A 22,468-nucleotide genomic window follows, 5' to 3' on the forward strand; every position below is an offset into this window, starting at 1 on the left:
ATATTCTACAAAATACGATAAAATAAAATAGCCGTTCTAGGGCGGAACAAAATACGCCCGCTCAATGCCATATCGTGTTATATACACTTACATTGAAATAAGATCTGCATCATTCTAAGATTAGTTAGCTGATATGCTATAAAAAATGCAGGAGAAAATCTTCGGACAAAAATGAACAAAGTAATTACTTTAGGAAAAATTGTCGAATCACAATTCTTTTAAGGGAGAAACAACTCCATATCATGATTATAATGTATACCAAGTTTCAAATTGGTCGGTCGAAAAATGTAGGAAGAGATTGCCGGACAAACAAAGTTTACACCGGACGAACGGACGGACGGACAACGCCATACCATAATACTACCGTCATATTTGACAGTCGTATAAAATGTGTGTTTTGGTTGAAAACGGATAAACAATACAATCAAAACGAAAGCCATTAAATCAATTGTTTTATTTTTCAAAATATCACAATTTTTATTACAAAAATATCACATGTATTTCAAAACGGGGATTTGTAGTTACGATTGGCGACTTTAAAAGTCAAATATATGAATTATGTTATCAAGAGGGAAACGCCCGTCCCTTCTATCAAATTTACATATCGATGTCTCTGAATGAATATTCATGAGATGTGTAGTAATATGCAAATTATCTATATTAAAAAAATCAAATCGTTACGAAAATTTCTAAAATATGTCATCAAATAATCAAAACGGAAAAACTTTGAAGAACACAATTTTCTGTTTACAGTATACAAACGGTTAAATAAAGAAAAACGCATTTCGGCATTTAGAAACTTAAGAACACAAAATGTAGCAATGCTATTATTGACTTCTGTAGCCTGTGAAGTCACAGAAAATAAAATGACACACGTAAGTGAACTCTGACACAAAATGGGAATAGAAGTATAATGGATAGGAATAGGTTAGAGTAATACCATACACAGTTGTTATAATTATATCATACTGGTATCGTACTGTTATCAAACTCTATTATACTGGTATAGTACTGTTATCATACTTGTATTATACTGTTATCAAATTGGTGTCATACTGGTATCGTACTATGTATCAAACTTGTATCATATTGGTCTCAAATTATTATCAAACTAGTATCATACTTGTATTGTACTGTTATCATACTGGTATCATACTGTTATCATACTGACATCGTACTTGATATCGTACTGTTATCATACTGTTATCAAACTGGTATGGTATCGTGCTGTTATCAAACTGGTATGGTACTGTTATACTTTTATCATAATGGCATCGCACTGACAAACGAGTCAACAGTCTAAACATCATGTTGTGGGAAATATGTTTGGTAAGATTGTATTTCACAGCTAGGAAGCGAAAAAACAATTTGTACATACTTTTCTCACGTTAACAAGTCACAGAGTGTGCAAAATAGATTGTTACATTTGTCTTAGCCGCCAACATTAATCAGCTACCGACACGTTAACACGGTAGCCTAAAGTACAGGGATGCTAATTATACTGCGCCCACCGATCGCGAGGAACAGAACTTAACAACGAACGTTCATATCCATCTCGGAAAAATCTCATTGTAAGGATTTCTCAACTAATTTCAGCTGTCAACGCATAAAAAGTCAATTATTTTTAGGAATAGCATGATTGATTTGATTTTTATTTTCGATCTATTTATAAGTATTTGCTATTCGAGATTCCTTTAACAAAAGAAGAACCCGGTCTTACTTCAAATTACGTCTCCGCATTTTTTGTTCTGGCTAATAGATAAAGTATGGCGGTAATTCCTTCCTAATTACTGTGCCATGGTCGGCGTACCGGGACACAGTGATGACGGTACCAGTGCTGTTGATACAGGGTATGTGCTTTGGAATCGCTCTGGAGCGTCTCGCCAATCATTTACCATTTTTTTATTATCAAATAGCAGTGCTATCTAGTAAAGAAATGTGTGTAACATGGACAGTGAAAAAAACATGTATGTGGAGAAAAATGAAATCATAGAAACCAAAATATAAACATCAGAATATAAACATCAGATTAAGTCAACATAATTCACACATTGTAACGAAAACATCGTACACTCGGTACGAGCTTTGCTGCATCGAGATTAATTCAAAATATGATCTTCGACAAAGATGTTTATAAAATGAAGCATTTCAGTTACAAAAGTGTGTAAAATCTCACCTGTTTATAATGGACCCTGTTTCATACAGAACAAGTTTAAAGCTATACCCTATATTTTTCACATTATAACGTGCGACTTTAATATTAGAGTTATCTCCCTTTTAAATTTTGACCGTGTACTAATTTGAATTGCCAGATAGGAGTGATATATATAAATATATTATTGTAATTTTTCAACTTTCTGAGTCAAAATTACTATTCCCAAAATATTTTTGACGAGTTGGCAATCTTGAAAAACCTTTTGGAAAGGATATCTATAAAAACTGAAAGAAGCCAGGATTTTACAGACTGCATAATTATACTGGATCATACAGAATTCGGTTTAGACTACTGTAGAAAATTTAGCTGTGTGCTCGGTACAGTTAATTTCAACATTTGGACAAAGGATTAAAGTTTCAAATATATAAAGTATACCACTAATATTAAAACAATGCTTAAGCGCATTTCAGTGTTTCTCACACGCAGCTAATATACTTAAACCTTAGAATGAAATAAGGATTTTTAATAAGATAAACTCATTATCGGAACATCAAAACAGAAATATGAACATTTCCATATCAACACATTTACATGATGTGCATTATGAGACCCAAGCTATTAAAATTAAATATTTGTTACGTTAGAAATTAAATTGTACAATATGTATTATCAGAACAAATTTCACTCTTTCTACCACGGAGTAGCTATGTCTAGTATAATGACAGTCAAGCGCTTAACATTGCCATTTTTTACTTCGCAAACCTATTACATAAATTGTTTCACCTCTTATTGAATTTGACCGTTAAGCTTTCAGTGACATAGTCTCGTTCAACCAGACGCTTGATCACTTGAAGCTTGTGCAGACAACAAGAGTCTGGTTGAACGAGACTATCAGTGAGATGGCTAATTAGTAACGCCAACTAGTTCCTAATCTCCTAATAACTTCACATAGCATGTTAGTACATCGATTCACACAATATTTCAAAATAAACATCATAATCATTTCTATCAAAACAATCAGACATCATTTAAATCAATCGGGAACCGTCGATACTTTCCGTAAACGAGAAAATACTTTTCTAAAATATTTTCTCGTTTACGGAAAGGACCGAGGTTCCCGATTGCATTTAAATGAGTCTAACACGAAATACCGGAAGTAAATGTCGTATACTAAGCAGCAAAATGGAATGTTTGTTCCGGATGAATTAAACCCGGACGATTTGACATGCAGAACAATCAGTTATAAAAACAAACGCAAATGATTAATTTAGCTAGCTATTCTAGGGAGGGAAGATTGTTAGTTTTCATATACAACGTTAAAGGAACACATTATTTTTGATGATTGCATTTGAATATGCACATGTATCTACTGTTTAGACAATTTCTTTCCATGAACAACATATAATACAAAACAAAATCCATCAACTCCAACCCATTTTGTTATTAATCTATATTTACAGTACAGTGCTTAAATTCCGTGTCGTTTAGGCTTTTTTTATTCGCATTTTCATTAAAATACGGGATTTCTAAGCACCAGGAATTATTTCTATTTAACATCAGATCATAAATATTCATGAGACAGACCGGAACTTAATCCCCTCGAAAATGGTGCACATTGTAGCTCGCCAGTTTTAAGCACTATACAGTATGTGAATGAACTATGTGACATTGGGGATTGCGATGTGATTTTTTTCTCAAAGATCCCTTTTCACAATAAAAAGCCACGTTTTATGATTGCTGACATTTCCTGTCTGTTAACAAACTGAAAACACAAACGAAATATAAAAAATCATCTGAGCTGGTCGCGTTATAACATTCGTCAATGACGTCACGAGATCACGTTATTTTTTATGTTTAATGGAATCATGGGTACATTGTATATGGTTAAAGGCAAGCAATCCAATCAAAAACACGCATGTATGAGTTTTAATGAAGATTAAGCATGTATATGTCACCCATTTGTTTTCAAAATAAATGGAGAAAATGAAGGTCTGTTATAATAGTGAATAAAAGATCAAAAGCAGCGTACCAATGGAGTAATACGAGATGAAGTAATCATTTAGACACATATACATGTATACTTAATCTATAGGCGTAATTATGGTAAGTTTAAACAATGTTATGTAATGTAACAAATTGGCAACTGCTGTAAAAGTCAGATATCCATTCAAACACATTTATAAATCTCTCAGTTTTCTGGCCGTTCTATTAGCACTGATATAATAACTCCAGAGTAAGTATCTGTACGTATTAAGGATGACGTCATCCGAACAAGGAACCAAACTGTCAGCTGAACATAAGGGTTTTGATGAGATGCACGACAGTCCGGAAACCAATGTTTACAATGAATGTAGAACACGCGAGACATATATTTCGACCCTAATGACAGAGGTCAGCGTTTTTGTATATCCGAATTTTCCCTTCATTGTATAAAGCTAATTTCTGATGTAAAATACATTACAATGTGACCTCATTATCCATCATCCACGAAGAAAGGTATTACAGCAACGTTACGTACGGGACTTGTGACGTCAGTAATCCAACGTAAAGCATAGAAAGGGACTTGTACTGAGGAAACATGGATTTTAATGATCATTTTTAAATCGTCACAGCTCGGCCAGTGTGTTACACCGACAAGCTCAAAGGTGAAGTGAAGCTCCCGTAGTTATAATTCTCAAAATAACTTAAATATAAATAAAGTCGAATGGAATCGTAAATTTTGTTCTACTGCTGTTCACTGGTGTATATTCCTGTTCCTTCACGGTATCGCGAACTAAATATTTTGAAGCATATTTTTGTTTCTTTGTAGCTGAAGATGATGAATATTCCTCGAGGGAAAAATTAAACTTTCAAAACGAAAAGTCAATTTTAAGCAAATCAAGATGATCCAGAAACTTTAAAAAGGCCGAAATAATTTAATTTTGGTTCCCGTACTATCAGAGTTATGTTCGAGACTTTCACGTAGATTTCATCACTTTTCCTCAGATGGAACAAAGCTCCCAGATAACTGGTGAACTCTCCGAACTGTTTGTTCTGTCCGATACACTTGGTGATAGAGTTCTGAATAAGCTTCTCCTCCCCGCCGTGGGGGTAGATGATGTTGTATCGATAGATATAGTGCGACAGACTGTTAGGTGATCCCTGGTCTCGGAAATTCCCGTCGTCGAAGAGTTCCAGGAACGAGACTTGGCTGTACACGTAATACAGCCCGGTAGAGGGCACTACTAATCTCCCATGGCGGTATCGAACCTCGTTTGTGGTAAAGGCAAGATCAGCGTCATGGATCCAGGAAGAGATGGGAAACTGTGTCGCTGGTACTGTAAAGAAGAACAGAGATTGAAAAGATAAGTCAGAGAATGAAACTCACAAGATATTTGGTCAGGTCTCATACTCTAACTATTTGCTTTGTTGGTTTGTGTTTTAATTTTTATTTACATCTATGGTCATTTAAGGACGTGCTGGCTTTTGGTGGTGGATAAAAATAGAAAAACTCGGAGAAAAACCACCGACCTGCGGCCAGTACTTTGCGACTGCTCCACGTCAGTCTCGGACCCGTGACCCAGTGGTGGAGGGTTAGTGATCGTAGACGGTCGGACGCCATAATAATTCGACAAACGCGGCCCCCCACTGATTGTGGATAATAGTGTAGCGTAAAAAGTGAAAATAATCTTATTTTTACGTTATTAAATTGCAATAACCCCAATTCAAAATCGAATAAAAAAAAATAACAACCAGATACACCAACCTGTTGAATTTGACATATTTATTTTACAACAATTAGGAAACAAGTTATTAATCACTCCTGTTGGCCCGAATGTTAGCGCGCAGTGCGTTTTAGGGCACTGAGCAGTTTGATATATCGATGTGATATTCTTGCGTGATTTCAATGGGACACATTTTAAATCTCGCTGGTAACACTAAAGAAATACCATTTAGACAATTTAATTTCGGTTGCTGGTAATTTTAGATACGTTACTCAGAGAATGTAGCAATGTCGTCGGTACCACAACGATTAAGTGGAAAAATAAAAGTGGAAAGAAAACCATTTTCCGTCTTTACGGAACATGTTTTCTATATAGCCTCGAACCCTGTGCGCATAATATGAAAAGACTCTGTCTCTCCAGGTGTTAGTATAATCTATATAATTATTGCTTACTCCTGCTGAGAGGGATTCTGTTGTATCGATACAAAATCATAATTATTTATATAAAGTCCTACTGGGATCATTAGTCTGCGGTATCGTTTTCCAAATCATACAGTAGTTACCTCCCTTCCACTGTAAACTATATTAGTTCTGGGTAGTCTACTTATTACGAAATTTCTTTTTATTCCGACCCTTGTATATAATATTTAATTGCTAATGACTCGTGTGTTGTCCTGGGTTTTCGAGGGACATATCATAACGGGCACTACAGCGCACAAAACGCTTCTAATCCTAAATGAGAATACCGGTCCTGGTTATGTTCGGTGCTAGACAGTTTTCACAGGATTTTTTAATTATGTTTATTTCTTTTTGGTTTTCATGTCTGTTTTATAACTCGTTTCGATTTGTTTCTCACGTCTTTATATTTCTTTCGGGGTTTTTCACATTTTCTGTCTATAGTTTTCACATTTCTTGCCTCTTCACATTTCTAGCCTCTTCACATTTCTTGCCCCTTCACATTTCTAGCCTCTTCACATTTCTTGCCCTCACACGTTTCTAAGCCTCATTTCTAGCCTCTTCATATTTCTTGCCCCTTCACATTTCTAGCCTCTTCACATTTCTTGTTTCTAGTCTTAATGTGTTATTTTTTTTCTCGACGCTTTTGCGTCTCGTTTCTGATGAAAATTGTTTTGTGTCTTTGTGTACATTATGTCTTGTTTTATATGTATTCTTGTGTCTCTTGTCTTTTTCACGTGACTATTTTAATTCCATGGTAAGAAGTATTTATGTAAATTGAACAAATGTAATAATAAATGTCATCTAACTAACTCCCGCACCAACACCCCCAGATCCCCCGGACCAATTCCTGATATCGAGGTGGGGCACATAACATTGTTAAGATTCTTAACATGAACATTCGTTATTTCCTCCAAAATATCATGAACAGTTTTTCTGTTATTCATTTTCTGTCAGTTGTTGATTAAATTAAGAATTTAATATGTGAAGCTCACACAATCTATTATACATGTATATACAATTACATTAAATGTGTTTTAAATACGACTTAATGTTTTTTTTGGGGAAAACTGTTAAATACGTTATCAATGTTGGTTGCAAGTACAATGGCGTGAAACTGGAAATTACAATACGAACCTGGTGATTGGTCAAGCCGGTTGACTGACCCCATCAGGTGAGCGGCCGGAGTCTGCTCCATACCGCTCTGTCCGTCAGTCTTGGGCAGGTTGATGCTACCTGTAATGACAAAGACGAGAACGATATGAACATCAAGGTATGTCAGACAGGTGATATACATGTATAAGTATGAAAGCGAGAACAAAGATAAAACAGTCATTTCACACCTTTGTTATATTGATAAAGCCACACATCCAGTAACATACAGATGGTTCCGTAAAAGTACCTAGACATTGCTTCTGAAAAGGTGCAGAGCCGTTTGTGTTTGCTTGTTTGGGTTTTTAAGGACGTGCCAGGATTCGGTGGTGGAGGAAAGCCGGAGTTCCCGCAGAGCCAACTTTTTTACAAACAATATGCCTTGTATTGCCTAGCAAACAATCACGAAAAAACAAAGGCGACCCAACAGCAATGTAGAAATTGTTTACGAGATTAAGATTTTTCACAAAAAGATTGAATGGGGGACGATTTGCTGAAGTATTGTTGCACGACTGGTAATCGACCGAAATTGGCATAATTTGTCCCTAAATTGTTGTTTATCGGCCTTATCGGCCACTGACATACAGCGCACATATTATGTCACTGTATCTAGTTAAGGCCACGCGCTTCAGATCTCTTTTTTTTGTGTAAGTATATTCTAGTGCATCTACTAAATTCCTGGGGTAACGCTCCCTTACGTTCTGTGCAGAGACCGGGAGAAAGCGTAACTTCTAGACGATGACACTAGAGGTAGTCTTTTGCAATGCTGTCAAGTTGGAATTGTACAAAGAAATTGACAACAGTCATCAGTTTCCACGAACCCTTACATAATTTTGAAGACAAAATAATCAAGCAAAGTACTTGTATCAGTTGCTATGGACACAATCGCAGACCGGAAGTGGATTAAATACACTCATAAAACCGCGGATGAAGAATTCTTCGTTTAACGATCTTGTTATTTTTACATAAAATTCAATGAGGCGGTTCAAAATTCAATAAAGTGCCGACATCAAAATGCCATAAACTGCCATGCTATATACTGGCAGAAAACCTTCTTATCGGAACATGCAGGCATTGCTTGTTTTCTACCAGACAATTGCCCCAGAGTCGACATAAACGTGTAACAAAGATGATAAAACACACAAGAAAGCCTACATAAAGCGGAAGATTCCTTATCATTTTCCAACAGAAACGTTTTCCAGGAGATCATCTACGCATGCGCTTGGCGTCACGTAACGATGTATGTTTCAAACCAGGCAATTCACGTGCAACATATACCTCCATATCTTGTGGAAATGTCATGTAGTGGGCATGTGCTAATACCGACCAAAAGCACTTGCACAATGAATCCAACGTTATCGGTTACTTGGGCCTTCGTTTTAATTGATTGTTGGCAAAACGTCTAATAAATAATGGTTCTCCTGGCCGTAGATATAAACAAAGTCTATCCGAGCCTCGCACACATCGTTAACTTTATAAAAAGGAAGAACCTTCATTATCAACACGAAAACACAACATTAGACTGTGTTATCTTTCTTAGTGTTTGATGATCAAAGTAGTCTTTACTGCGCGTGCGCTGTGACCGTTGGCATGGTGTCACGTGAAGCTATAACTTGGTTATGGGGTCTCTGAAGGAATACCCGCCATTCCATTGTGTATAACATACACTAATTATCCCGATTTGACAGGGACAACCGAATTTCCTCTCCTTCTATTTAATCAGCGAAGGAAGTGTTTCATTACCGCTGTTTGGTCTTGCCTGTTGTATCATTCGTATCAGAGACTTGTGTAGTTTATTATACACAACTAATGAAGCAGTTCGGCGGTACAAAAGTGACATTTACTTTACAGTTCTAAAGGAACCCGGTCACAACAATGGGCAGAAACCGAATTTCATGTTCTCAAATAAATGTTAAGATGCAGAACAAATAGGCCTCAACACTGTCAGTACACTACAGTAGTACGATGTAATCTGCGCAATGTCGACACCAGCAAATTGTATTCTAAATTTTCCGGATTAATTGGAAGTCTCCATACAATCCACTTTCGGATTAACGTCTTCATATTACGGGTTTCATTGACAATCAAATTTTAGGGGATATTGGATTTTCAAAGGGGAATTTTGGCTGACCGAGTTTGCTTTAAAATAAACGCGTGTCTGCCACCCAGACGATGCCACCCTAATAGACACTTTACACGGCCCGCGATCAACAAACAAACAGGATATAGCCATGTTATTCGGCCGTGCCACACGATAGCCATTCGTTCTACAGCCAAAGTCTCATTTAATGTCGGATAAAAAATCCATACCTTGCGTATGTGGCGTTCTTTTCTAACAATTTATCGATTTTATTCAAACGTATGCACGAAACGGTTTAATATGTATCCAGCCACCATCAAGAATTCCGTTTTAATAGGAAATACATCGTTTAAACTAGTAACGGTCGCGCATGTGCATAATTACCGATATTCTGTCTTCGAGCGGCGAGATCAAAGGGAGTAGGCGTCTTTGATATCTGACTATGGGAAAGGTTGCATGTTATTCATTTTTACAGGTGAAGGAATCGATTAAAGAGACGTAACGATGTCATTAAGGGGGGTCTGAATCGATTTCAGTAATTAACTAAAAACTATCATTAGTCGGCTAAAGAGCGGAACATAAGGATCGTTAAATAACCGCCATTACGGTTTCTTGATATTCAGAGTGAGCCAAAGGAGTTTTTAACGCGAGCTGCTACAAAAAAATAACGGAAGTTTCGTCAACGTTGTGTTTTCCATTCCATACAAAATAATACGGGTTCATCTTCGAACGCACACATTTAATGTTTGTGTGAAATGCAAAAACAATTCTTAATTTTGTCTACTTGTTATTAAGTGTTTAGTCGACGATCATCAGACTTTGTAACAAATTTCATATAAAGTGAAGTTTAGTTTAAAAAAAACACTCTAATTGGCTGAAAAATATGTGAACAATTCTCATTACTGACTTAATATGTACAAGGATAAAGAGGGAGTGTGCATCCCTTGGTAACATGACAAAATGTCACATGTGCCCGCAAAAGTATGCACAGTGTCTGTCTCAGTAATCATTTTTCTGATCAACGAAACGTTTGTTGGCTACTAGTGACAAGTTTTCTCTGTTGAACATTTTGAAGTGTCTATTTTACGTTGATTGTTTAACAAGAGACAGGTTTGGCACTGTTGATGAGAAAGTAAATGCACTCGATATAGTAGAATAATAAACGTTCATGAGGGGGCGATATTAGATTATTATCGCTCCTGGAAAAATCAGTATTGACCGAGACGAACGCCATCTCGAATTAAAAATGAACGTGTTTTAATTCAACACAAAGCAACAGACTAAACGACGCTGAATAACCATTATAAAACCCACTCATTAATTCTCAACTGTGAATCTGGTAATTTGCACCAAACGTAAATCAAAACACTCAGATGACGTAATAAATACAAGTGTTCTATAAAATATTTAATTCTCGTTGATTCTACAGGAAATTAAAATGTTATCCTCGAGATACGGGAGTTTTTCCTCTTGATTCACATGCCTTCTGTGCAAAAAAGATATATTTACATTTGTATGAATATTGAGAACGAACTCATGGAATTTGAGGATGTCCGAAAGTGGGACTTTTGGCGTTTAACCACGGTACTCCTCGGTTTCTTTGGTACAACCAAGAAGTGTTTATAATATTCCAACTATATTGTCGTAATTTATACATAAAAAAAATACTGTGGGACGATGAGATTTTACAGACACGAATACCGAGACTTTCATTAATTCTTGATACATTGATCGCGATCAGTGGAACTCTTTGAATTGGAGGTGATTTAACTGCATCCGCTGGGGCAATAGATGAGAACAGCATGGCGACGTCACCATTCACGTAGCAATCAAAATGTGACGTCAGCATGTTGTACCACATCAATGACAAACGACATAAAACAACACTTGAACTTGATTGGTAGTGATTGTCTGACCGTGTATGGTTTGAATAACAATATCATCTGGTAATAACAATATCTGGTAATAGAACAATATCTGGTAATAACAATAACAATATCTGGTAATAGCAATATCTTGTAATAGTAATAACAATATCTGGTAATAACAATATCTGGTAATAGCAATAACAATATCTGGTATACAATATCTGGTAATAGCAATAACAATATCTGGTAATAGCAATAACAATATCTAGTTATAGCAATAGCAATATCTGGTAATAGCAATAACAATATCTGGTAATAACAATATCTGGTAATAACAATATCTTGTAATAGCAATAACAATATCTGGTAATAATAATATCTGGTAATAGCAATAACAATATCTGGTAATAATAATATCTGGTAATAACAATATCTGGTAATAGCAAAAGCAATATCTGGTAATAACAATATTTGGTAATAGCAATAACAATATCTGGTAATAGCAATAGCAATATCTGGTAATAGCAATATCTGGTTATAGCAATAACAATATCTGGTAATAACAATAACTGGTAATAATAACAATACCTGGTAATAACAAATAGCAATAACAATATCTGGTTATAGCAATAACAATCTCTGGTAATAGCAAAAGCAATACCTGGTAATAACAATATCTGTAATAACACTATCTGGTACTAGCAATAACAATACCTGGTAATAACAAGACCTGGTAATAATAACAACATCTGGTAATACCAATACCTGGTAATAATAACAATTCCTGGTAATAATAACAATACCTGGTAATAGCAAAAGCAATATCGGGTAATAAAAATATTTGGTAATAGCAATAGAAATATCTGGTTATAGCAATAACAATCTCTGGTAATAGCAAAAGCAATATCAGGTAATAACAATATCTGGTTATAACAATACCTGGTAATATCAATAACAATATCTGGTAATAGTACTAATTATATCTGGGAATAACGATATTTGGTAATAGCAATAACAATCTCTGGTAATATCAATAACAATATCTGGTAATAGAAAAAGCAATATCTAGTAATAACAATATTTGGTAATAGGAATAGCAATATCTGGTTATAGCAATACCAATATCTGGTAATAACAATATCTGTTAATAGCAAAAGCAATATCTAGTAATAACAATATTTGGTAATAAAAATATCAATATCTGGTTATAGCAATACCAATATCTGGTAATAACAATAACTGGTAATAATAACAATACCTGGTATTGTTATTATTACCAGGTAATAATAACAATACCTGGGAATAATAACAATACCTGGTAATACCATGGATACTGACAACTCTCTCTTTTACAACATGTGGCCAACGAATGAACAAAAACAATGTAGGTATTATATAAAGATACAAACACTTATGTACAATGTAGGTATCATATAAAGAATAATATATCTGGTAATAGCAATAACAATATCTAGTTATAGCAATAGCAATATCTGGTAATAACAAGATTAGGTAATAGAAAAAGCAATATCTAGTAATAACAATATTTGGTAATAGGAATAGCAATATCTGGTTATAGCAATAACAATCTCTGGTAATAGCAATAGCAATATCTGGAAATAACAATATTTGGTAATAGGAATAGCAATATCTGGTTATAGCAATACCAATATCTGGTTATAGCAATAACAATATCAGGTAATAACAATATTTAGTAATAGCAATAACAATTTCTGGTTATAGCAATAACAATATCAGGTAATAACAATATCTGGTAATAGCAATAATAATATCTGGTAATAACAATATCTGGTTATAGCAATAACCAGATATTGTTATTACCAGCTATTGCTTTTGCTATTACCAGATATTGTTATAACCAGATATTGCTTTTTCTATTACCAGATATTGTTATTCCAGATATTGTTATTATTACCAGGTAATAATAACAATACCTGGGAATAATAACAATACCTGGTAATACCATGGATACTGACAACTCTCTCTTTTACAACATGTGGCCAACGAATGAACAAAAACAATGTAGGTATTATATAAAGATACAAACACTTATGTACAATGTAGTTATACAATACCTGGTAATAACAATACCTGGTAATAATAACAATACCTGGTAATAATAACAATATCTGTAATAACAATATCTGGTAATACCAATACGTGGTAATAATAACAATATCTGTAATAACAATATCTGGTAATAACAATACCTGGTAATAATAACAATACCTGGTAATAATAACAATACCTGGTAATAACAATATCTGTAATAACACTATCTGGTAATAGCAATAACAATACCTGGTAATAACAATACCTGGTAATAACAATATCTGGTAATAACAATATCTGGTAATAACAATACGTGGTAATAACAATATCTGGTAATAACAATACCTGGTAACAATAACAATACCTGGTAACAATAACAATACCTGGTAATAATAACAATACGTGGTAATAATAACAATACGTGGTAATAATAACAATACCTGGTAATAATAACAATACCTGGTAATACCATGGATACTGACAACTCTCTCTTTTACAACATGTGGCCAACGAATGAACAAAAACAATGTAGGTATTATATAAAGATACAAACACTTATGTACAATGTAGTTATCAGTAATAGCAATAACAATGCCTGGTAATAACAATACCTGGTAACAATAACAATACCTGGTAACAATAACAATACCTGGTAATAATAACAATCCCTGGTAATAATAACAATACATGGTAATAATAACAATACGTGGCAATAATAACAATACGTGGCAATAATAACAATACGTGGCAATAATAACAATACGTGGCAATAATAACAATACGTGGTAATAATAACAATACCTGGTAATAATAATATCTGGTAATAACAATATTTGGTAATAGCAATAGCAAGATCTGGTAATAGCAATATCTGGTAATAACGATATTTGGTAATAGCAATAGCAAGATCTGGTAATAGCAATATCTGGTAATAGCAAAAGCAATATCTGGTAATAACAATATTTGGTAATAGCAATAACAATGCCTGGTAATAACAATACCTGGTAACAATAACAATACCTGGTAATACCATGCATACTGACAACTCTCTCTTTTACAACATGTGGCAAACGAATGAACAAAAACAATGTAGGTATTTTATAAAGATACAAACACTTATGTAGGTAATAATAACAATACGTGGTAATCATAACAATACCTGGTAACAATAACAATACCTGGTAATACCACGGATACTGACAACTCTCTCTTTTACAACATGTGGCCAACAAATGAACAAAAACAATGTAGGAATTATATAAAGATACAAACAATATCTGGTAATATCAATAACAATATCTGGTAACAGCAATAACAATATCTGGGAATAACAATATTTGGTAATAGCAATAACACTATCTGGTAATAGCAATATCTGGTAATAACAATACCTGGTAATAACAATATCTTGTAATAGCAATAACAATGCCTGGTAATAACAATACCTGGTAACAATAACAATACCTGGTAACAATAACAATACCTGGTAATACCATGGATACTGAAAACTCTCCCTTTTACAACATGTGGCAAACGAATGAACAAAAACAATGTAGGAATTATATAAAGATACAAACACTTATGTATACCTGGTAATAACAATACCTGGTAACAATAACAATACCTGGTAACAATAACAATACCTGGTAACAATAACAATACCTGGTAATAATAATATCTGGTAATAACAATACCTGGTAACAATAACAATACCTGGTAACAATAACAATACCTGGTAACAATAACAATACCTGGTAACAATAACAATACCTGGTAATAACAATATCTGGTAATAATAATATCTGGTAATAATAATATCTGGTAATAACAATATCTTGTAATAGCAATAACAATGCCTGGTAATAACAATACCTGGTAACAATAACAATACCTGGTAATACCATGGATACTGAAAACTCTCCCTTTTACAACATGTGGCCAACGAATGAACCAAAACAATGTAGGTATTATATAAAGATTCAAACACTTATGTACAATTTAGTTATCATATAAAGAATAATTAAAAGATACAAACACTTATGTACAATGTAGGTAGTAAGATGTAACTGAAGTATTTGTTGCTGTAAATAGAATCACCAGTAAAACCTTTCAGCTAGCTCTACCAATTGGACATGACAACGTGTAAAGCATTGTGTTTTTGAGTGGTGCTACGGAAAGAGGTTGTGTGGGATAGTGATTAATTCTTAATGGATTTCCTGGCACAGCGAGAGACGAAAAAACCACAGAAATAATATCATTATATAATATTACACATGGCTAATGATGTAAACAGAATTGCGATCAACGCTCTGTAATAGAACTTCATGCCAATACCAGGAAAAAAAACGGGAAAACAAACACGATGACGTCAGGATTACGTTCAATGGGGATTGTACTTTCTGGGGCAAGATGTGGAAGTGGTTTAACAGGAAACAAGAGGAACATCTTGTGTTCACCTGTTTCGTTTTGACCTCTGGTATAAAACATACCTCTAAACTGCGATAAACAAATATAACAACAGTTATGTTCCGATGTCTACATAGGATTGCATGTATAAACAAAACAGGAACCTGATTTATTGTACCTACCTAGCACATGTCTATTTTCGTAAATGTTATTTCTGAACTCAGTCGCAAGGCCTGGAATATAACCTAAAGTATGAAAATCGTTCGCAGGAAATATTTGATTTCGCGATTGATTCTTTACGAGGAATACCACGAAAAACACAATCATGCGAAATATCGGTAATCCAGAGAATTCTAGTAAATTAGCTACATGCATATATTTATTCATTTTCATTTAATGAAAATCAATGAAATTTGGAATTTACTCGAGGTAAAAATGTACGAACTGACCACGAATCTCCCCGATGCGCATTTCACACTCCATTGTGTTTCATGTGTTAGCAACTCTTGTGATGTAAGGTTTTTCTAGTGCTTCCCTTGTTCACGTTTGAACCTACGTCTGAAACTAATTTTATTTTCAGTGAATCACAGCTGCATATCATATTTCATTACGGGTGTTTCTCATAGACACCTTGATCTATACCAACCGCTGCGACAGGTAGACTTCCGAGACAAATTTCACCGAAATTCTCCTGTACCGGAAGTGTAGTCACGTGTTAAAGTGGAGAAACAGACTAGAATTAAACAGAGATGTCCGACCCCATAGTTTTGTGATACTTAAACTTCTAAGGCAGGTAGTCACTGCAACCCACTTTTAACTTGATTGCAGTTAATTACGTGACTGCAAAAACCGAAACACCCCGTAGAGGATTAATTAAGTTTGAAGAAACGTTACACGTCATCCGGAGTATGAGTAATTGATCATTGGTGGATGCAGTAGGAACGGGTCACCAGTGCAAGTTCGACCCGGGAACCGCAGATAGAATATTAATTGACAAGGTATAATAAAAAAAAGACAACAGGAAAGACATTGCTTAATCCTTATCTATCATTTAAAGGCAAGTACGTGGATAGTCTGATTTAATTAAATGTAGGCAACGGGAGGCTGAATATAATAAAGATGGGAGATTCAAACAGACAAATATGACAGCTAAACAACCATTAAAAATACCAACATACCAATTAGTTTCAGACATAGAACGTTACCAAGTCTAATCCTCGACCGGAAGTGCTTGCAAAATGAATATATACAGATCTATATAGATATCAAATTTCACGATGGAAACGGTTAAACACTAAAATATATACGGTGGTCAAGCGGCGTCCATTAAGAAGTGTTCTCTGGAGATGGTTCTACGTCGTCGAAAGATGAAAATGTCTAGCAGACGATTTGGCGGTAAGCTAACAGATGTGGATAAAACGCATTTGTGTATTTCCAAGAAAATATAAAAGATAACAGTCTGCAATTTTGATTTCTCCGCCCTCTCAAGTCCCCATGACGAGTCCACGATTCATTCACCGCCAGATTTTACCATTTCTAAATGGCACCTAATATTCATCATCATTTATATCGAAAGAGATTTTTGGTATTGGAACACCCAGCCAACAGCAGACGACGCGAGGGACCATCATTCCATTACCGACGTAAAAATGTCGGACCATTTCAGCGCGTGGTTAGTCGACATGGCGACGAGCTAATGGTTTTTCTCGGTTTTGAAGCATGGGCTAGGGTAGAAAGCGCACAATGTATTTTAACCTCCAACCTTTTCCGGACGTCAAACGGATTTTTTCGATTTAGAAAATATTAATTGAGTCTCGGGGAAGTACTTCCTTATCGGGTCGTAAGGAGAGACAATTCAGGTTCTCTGCATGCTCCTGTCTCACTACTGTATATTTGCCATTATATACATTGTAGATCACCGCTGTGATTTGCGTAACTGATATTGCTCGATAAATAATCAGTTATAGTTCCATACATTTTACAATGTACGGACTCCATACATTTTTACTGAAAAGTCTATACAGGGGGAAATTTTCAGAGTCTATGTTAAGAAAGGATACATGTAGCACCTTTTGACGTTATGCTATAACTAATGAAAAAGACAAACAAAGGGAGATTCCTTAGAATATAACAAATATAGATAAAGGAATAGATGGTTCACCAAAAATTCAAATTCAAATACGAGCGGGTCCGTGTACGACAACAGCAGTAGTTTGTTTGTGGTTTAACGTCCTTACAACGTCTAGGGTCATACGAAAACGAGGTCCTAGAGTAGAAAAGTGAGAAAGGGGATATATATAAACTTTATTTATTTTACAACAATTATGAAACAAGCTATTTCAACTGATATTAATTACTCTTGTTGACCCGGATGTTAGCGTGTAGATGTCTAAGTGTGGGAGGAAACCGGAGTATCCCAGAAAAAACACACGTGATCGGGCAGGTGACCCCAACCTTTTCACGTCCGATCGGGGAATCGAACAAGTACGTACATGTACTACAGTCTGGCTTAGACAATGTACGTACTGACTTAGACAATGTACGTACATGTACTACAGTCTGGCTTAGACAATGTACGTACTGGCTTAGACAATGTACGTACATGTACTACAGTCTGGCTTATACAATGTACGTACATGTACTACAGTCTGGCTTATACAATGTACGTACATGTACTACAGTCTGGCTTATACAATGTACGTACATGTACTACAGTCTGGCTTATACAATGTACGTACATGTACTACAGTCTGGCTTATACAATGTACGTACATGTACTACAGTCTGGCTTATACAATGTACGTACATGTACTACAGTCTGGCTTATACAATGTACGTACATGTACTACAGTCTGGCTTATACAATGTACGTACATGTACTACAGTCTGGCTTATACAATGTACGTACATGTACTACAGTCTGGCTTATACAATGTACGTACATGTACTACAGTCTGGCTTATACAATGTACGTACATGTACTACAGTCTGGCTTATACAATGTACGTACATGTACTACAGTCTGGCTTATACAATGTACGTACATGTACTACAGTCTGGCTTATACAATGTACGTACATGTACTACAGTCTGGCTTATACAATGTACGTACATGTACTACAGTCTGGCTTATACAATGTACGTACATGTACTACAGTCTGGCTTATACAATGTACGTACATGTACTACAGTCTGGCTTATACAATGTACGTACATGTACTACAGTCTGGCTTATACAATGTACGTACATGTACTACAGTCTGGCTTATACAATGTACGTACATGTACTACAGTCTGGCTTAGACAATGTACGTACATGTACTACAGTCTGGCTTAGACAATGTACGTACATGTACTACAGTCTGGCTTATACAATGTACGTACATGTACTACAGTCTGGCTTATACAATGTACGTACATGTACTACAGTCTGTCTTATACAAGAATGAGGCTGTGGTGTACGCCAGAAAATTGGTTCTTGTCATTCTGAATTTTTTATTGATAACATTCCATAGCAGTAATTATCATCCTCGCACAGACAAGTTAAACTACCGTATAGTTTTAGTATCATTACAGGGTATCTTTATAGCTCACAGCCAAATTACTGTCTGGCGTTGTCTATTTCCGAAATTGCGGGACCAACTCTCTGACCACAAACCGGTAACCTGCTCGGTTCCGTAAACGCCACCATGACCTTTGACATAGCGAGCGCACTGTCCAAACTGATCAGGAACTGTCCAGTAAATTCAGGACATACATATGATTGTCCGAAAGCCTGGCTTCGACTCAATTGTTCTAAGTACACGGCTCTATTGTCTATGTATAATCTACTGAAACCTATATCTACTACATCATTGGCAAAATAAACAATCGACGAAGTCACGTGATGTACAGACAATTTAAAAATTTAAAAACCATTCTCGATCGAAAAGTCCGGAAAACTGAAAGTTATTTCTGATTACAACACACTTGTATCAACATCAATTATGATGAAAAACATCACCAGAAAATTAAAGTCAACATTTGTGTTCCAGAATCGTAAATCAATTCTGACAAGCACAACAGTGATTGCGACGTCGTGTAAACCACATTCGGAGTGGTTCATGGCAGATGGCGGGTTAACTAAACCTGGGCTAATTACATATAATTGGTGAACACAAATCCACTCAGACGAGGATAGGTCGATGTCTTGTGTTTTGTCGAGCGCTGTTAAATGATAGACTGTTATTTGATTATGTTTATTGTTATCCGACCACACGATGAACGGCTATTTAATTACGTGTCTACACCATACGCCCTATGTAAACAACAGAGATGTTCCGTATGATGAGTGAGGTCATCCGAGTTCACGACATGGATAACAAACAATATAAAATCGTGGATGAGTGTTCAGTGGAGTTTAGAGGGATGGCAATTGGGGTTTCTCATTACCTCAAATCCGGGTCTTATTAATAAACGTACACTTACATATTTAGAAATAATTTGTATTGCCTTGCCATTTCCTTTTTATATTCAACGTTTTCCCAAAATGGTAATCCCCATTTACGGAGAGCAGTTCACTAACATGTGGAATTTTGAATGAATCTCTTTTCAAACACTGTTTCGTTTTAGGGTAATGGATAGAGACACTGAATGCGATCCCATAACCAGTGATCAGCCCCGTAATGACAACAGTTGTACACACGATCGGGCATCGAAGCATACCTTACCAGATATACCCGTTCGTTTGATGTTCCGGTTTCCGAGGGAATTTTGAATCGTTAATGAATTATTGATGACAACACCCGCGACGTCGACGTTTATCTAAAGTAGATAAGACGCTTCATATTTATGACTAACCTGCCCACTACCGTCTTCTGAATGCATATTTTAACATGTATCATGAAATTGACAATTTTACGCAGTATAAACTGCTTAAAGCCCCACAGACTTCACTTTGTATAGATGTACATGTATGTCCTCGTGGCTATCATTGTATTTGGCCTCCGTTTTAACTATGCATGCCCTTAGTTTTCACAGTGTATGTCTCGCTTTTCACGGCGTATGTCTCAGTTTTCACGGTGTATGCCTCAGTTTTCACTGTGTATGCCCCAAACTTTCACATTGTATGCCTCTGATTTTACATGACATGCCCTTAGTTTTCACATTGTGCTACATCAGTTTTCACTGTTTGCCTCAGTTTTCACTGTTTGTCTCAGTTTTCACTCTGTATGCCCTCAGTTATCACATAATATGCCCCCATTTTCATTTTACATGCCCTTAGTTTTCACATTGTATGCCCTAGTTTTCACATTGTATGCCCACAGTTTTCACATTGTATGCCTGCCTCAATGTTCATTTTGTGTATGCCCTCACTGTTTTCACTGTGTTTGCCCTTGAAGTTTTCAACATGTACTTTTTTAAAGTAAAATACAACACCTTTATGTTTTCTCATGAATAAACATAAACATTGACTCCATATCGTGTAAACAACGATACGTCAAAAGCAAAAATAAGAAAATACAGTGGCGGCCGACCTACATTTATGAATCGAAACACGACATTTGGTATATATGTTCGCATGCCGAGTGTTTCCCTACGGTACTAAGGAAACGTGTATGTCTGTTCGTTTAAGTCTGGTTCGTAAATAAATTGTCCAACCTCACGCAAGGACCGGCTTCGTCCTACAGGACATACGTGTGTACATAATTCGATTTAATTTGATTTTCTGGAACCTGTATTTCCTTGCCATGCCCAATGACTAAGAGACCGAAAACGCAAGAACAGGAATTTAATAAGAAACAACGTGGCGCTACCCTCCTAATGCAAAGAAAAGACATAAGATACGTGTTTCTGTTACAAAAATATACCAAAGTGAACTAACTGTTAATATGAAGAAAGAAAAAAGTAAAACCTTTCCTGAAATACCTTATTTGTATACTTTTTTCTGTCTAGCTACATTGTACATGTACGTAGGTATAATATAAGGTTCTAGTTCAATGAAATACTATATGTCACCTATTCAATCATTCTGGCTTCACGAAATGCCATGACAATTTCAGCACAGTACAATACTACTAAACTACAACATCACAAGGAACCAACACGTGAATTATAATGCTGTCTCAGCTAAATTATCCTTATAAACAGTCTTACTTTGAATCTTGAGCATGCCAACAAAATAAAATCTTCACAATAAATCAAACACCATATTTTGTGATAATCAAATTACTATTTTTGTAATCACGTGTCAAACCGGATATAAGTAAACGTAGCATCTCCTATGAAGATTGCCTCCATTGCAACTTTGTACTTTTAATAGAAGCCGGGCACGTGGTTGGTTCGATGCGTATCTTGTAAGTGGCGATTGCGATCATGATTCTGTAAACATGCGATCTTCAGGCATGTACAATGTCTTCGTGGCAAAGTGACTTAGCGAATTCTGTAAACGAAAAACCACAGGAACACCAATGGAGCATCTGACATTTGAGTAACTCGAAATTACGAAATACCAGTACATTGAATTTCAAACGAAATACGAGACTGATATCATAGGGCCTCTTTTCTTTCAATATTTTTGTCTAATCTAGCTCAAC

General features: G+C 35.5%; 1 protein-coding gene across 2 annotated transcripts in view; it reads right to left on the reverse strand.

Moving 5' to 3' along the window:
- Positions 1-435: 435 nt before the first annotated feature.
- Positions 436-22,468, reverse strand: part of LOC110441554 (tumor necrosis factor ligand superfamily member 10-like) — a 61,798-nt gene continuing 39,765 nt past the window's right edge. For both annotated transcript variants that reach the window (XM_021484733.1, XM_021484734.1), the window contains exons 4-5: positions 7,452-7,550; positions 436-5,472 (exon numbers count right to left, since the gene is read on the reverse strand). In XM_021484733.1, the coding sequence (XP_021340408.1) occupies positions 5,033-5,472; positions 7,452-7,550 (539 nt within the window). In that variant the 3' untranslated portion in view covers positions 436-5,032. The remainder of the gene's footprint in view (positions 5,473-7,451; positions 7,551-22,468) is intronic.

Source organism: Mizuhopecten yessoensis, unplaced genomic scaffold (assembly GCF_002113885.1).
Source record: "Mizuhopecten yessoensis strain PY_sf001 unplaced genomic scaffold, ASM211388v2 scaffold716025, whole genome shotgun sequence".
NCBI lineage: Eukaryota > Metazoa > Mollusca > Bivalvia > Pectinida > Pectinidae > Mizuhopecten > Mizuhopecten yessoensis.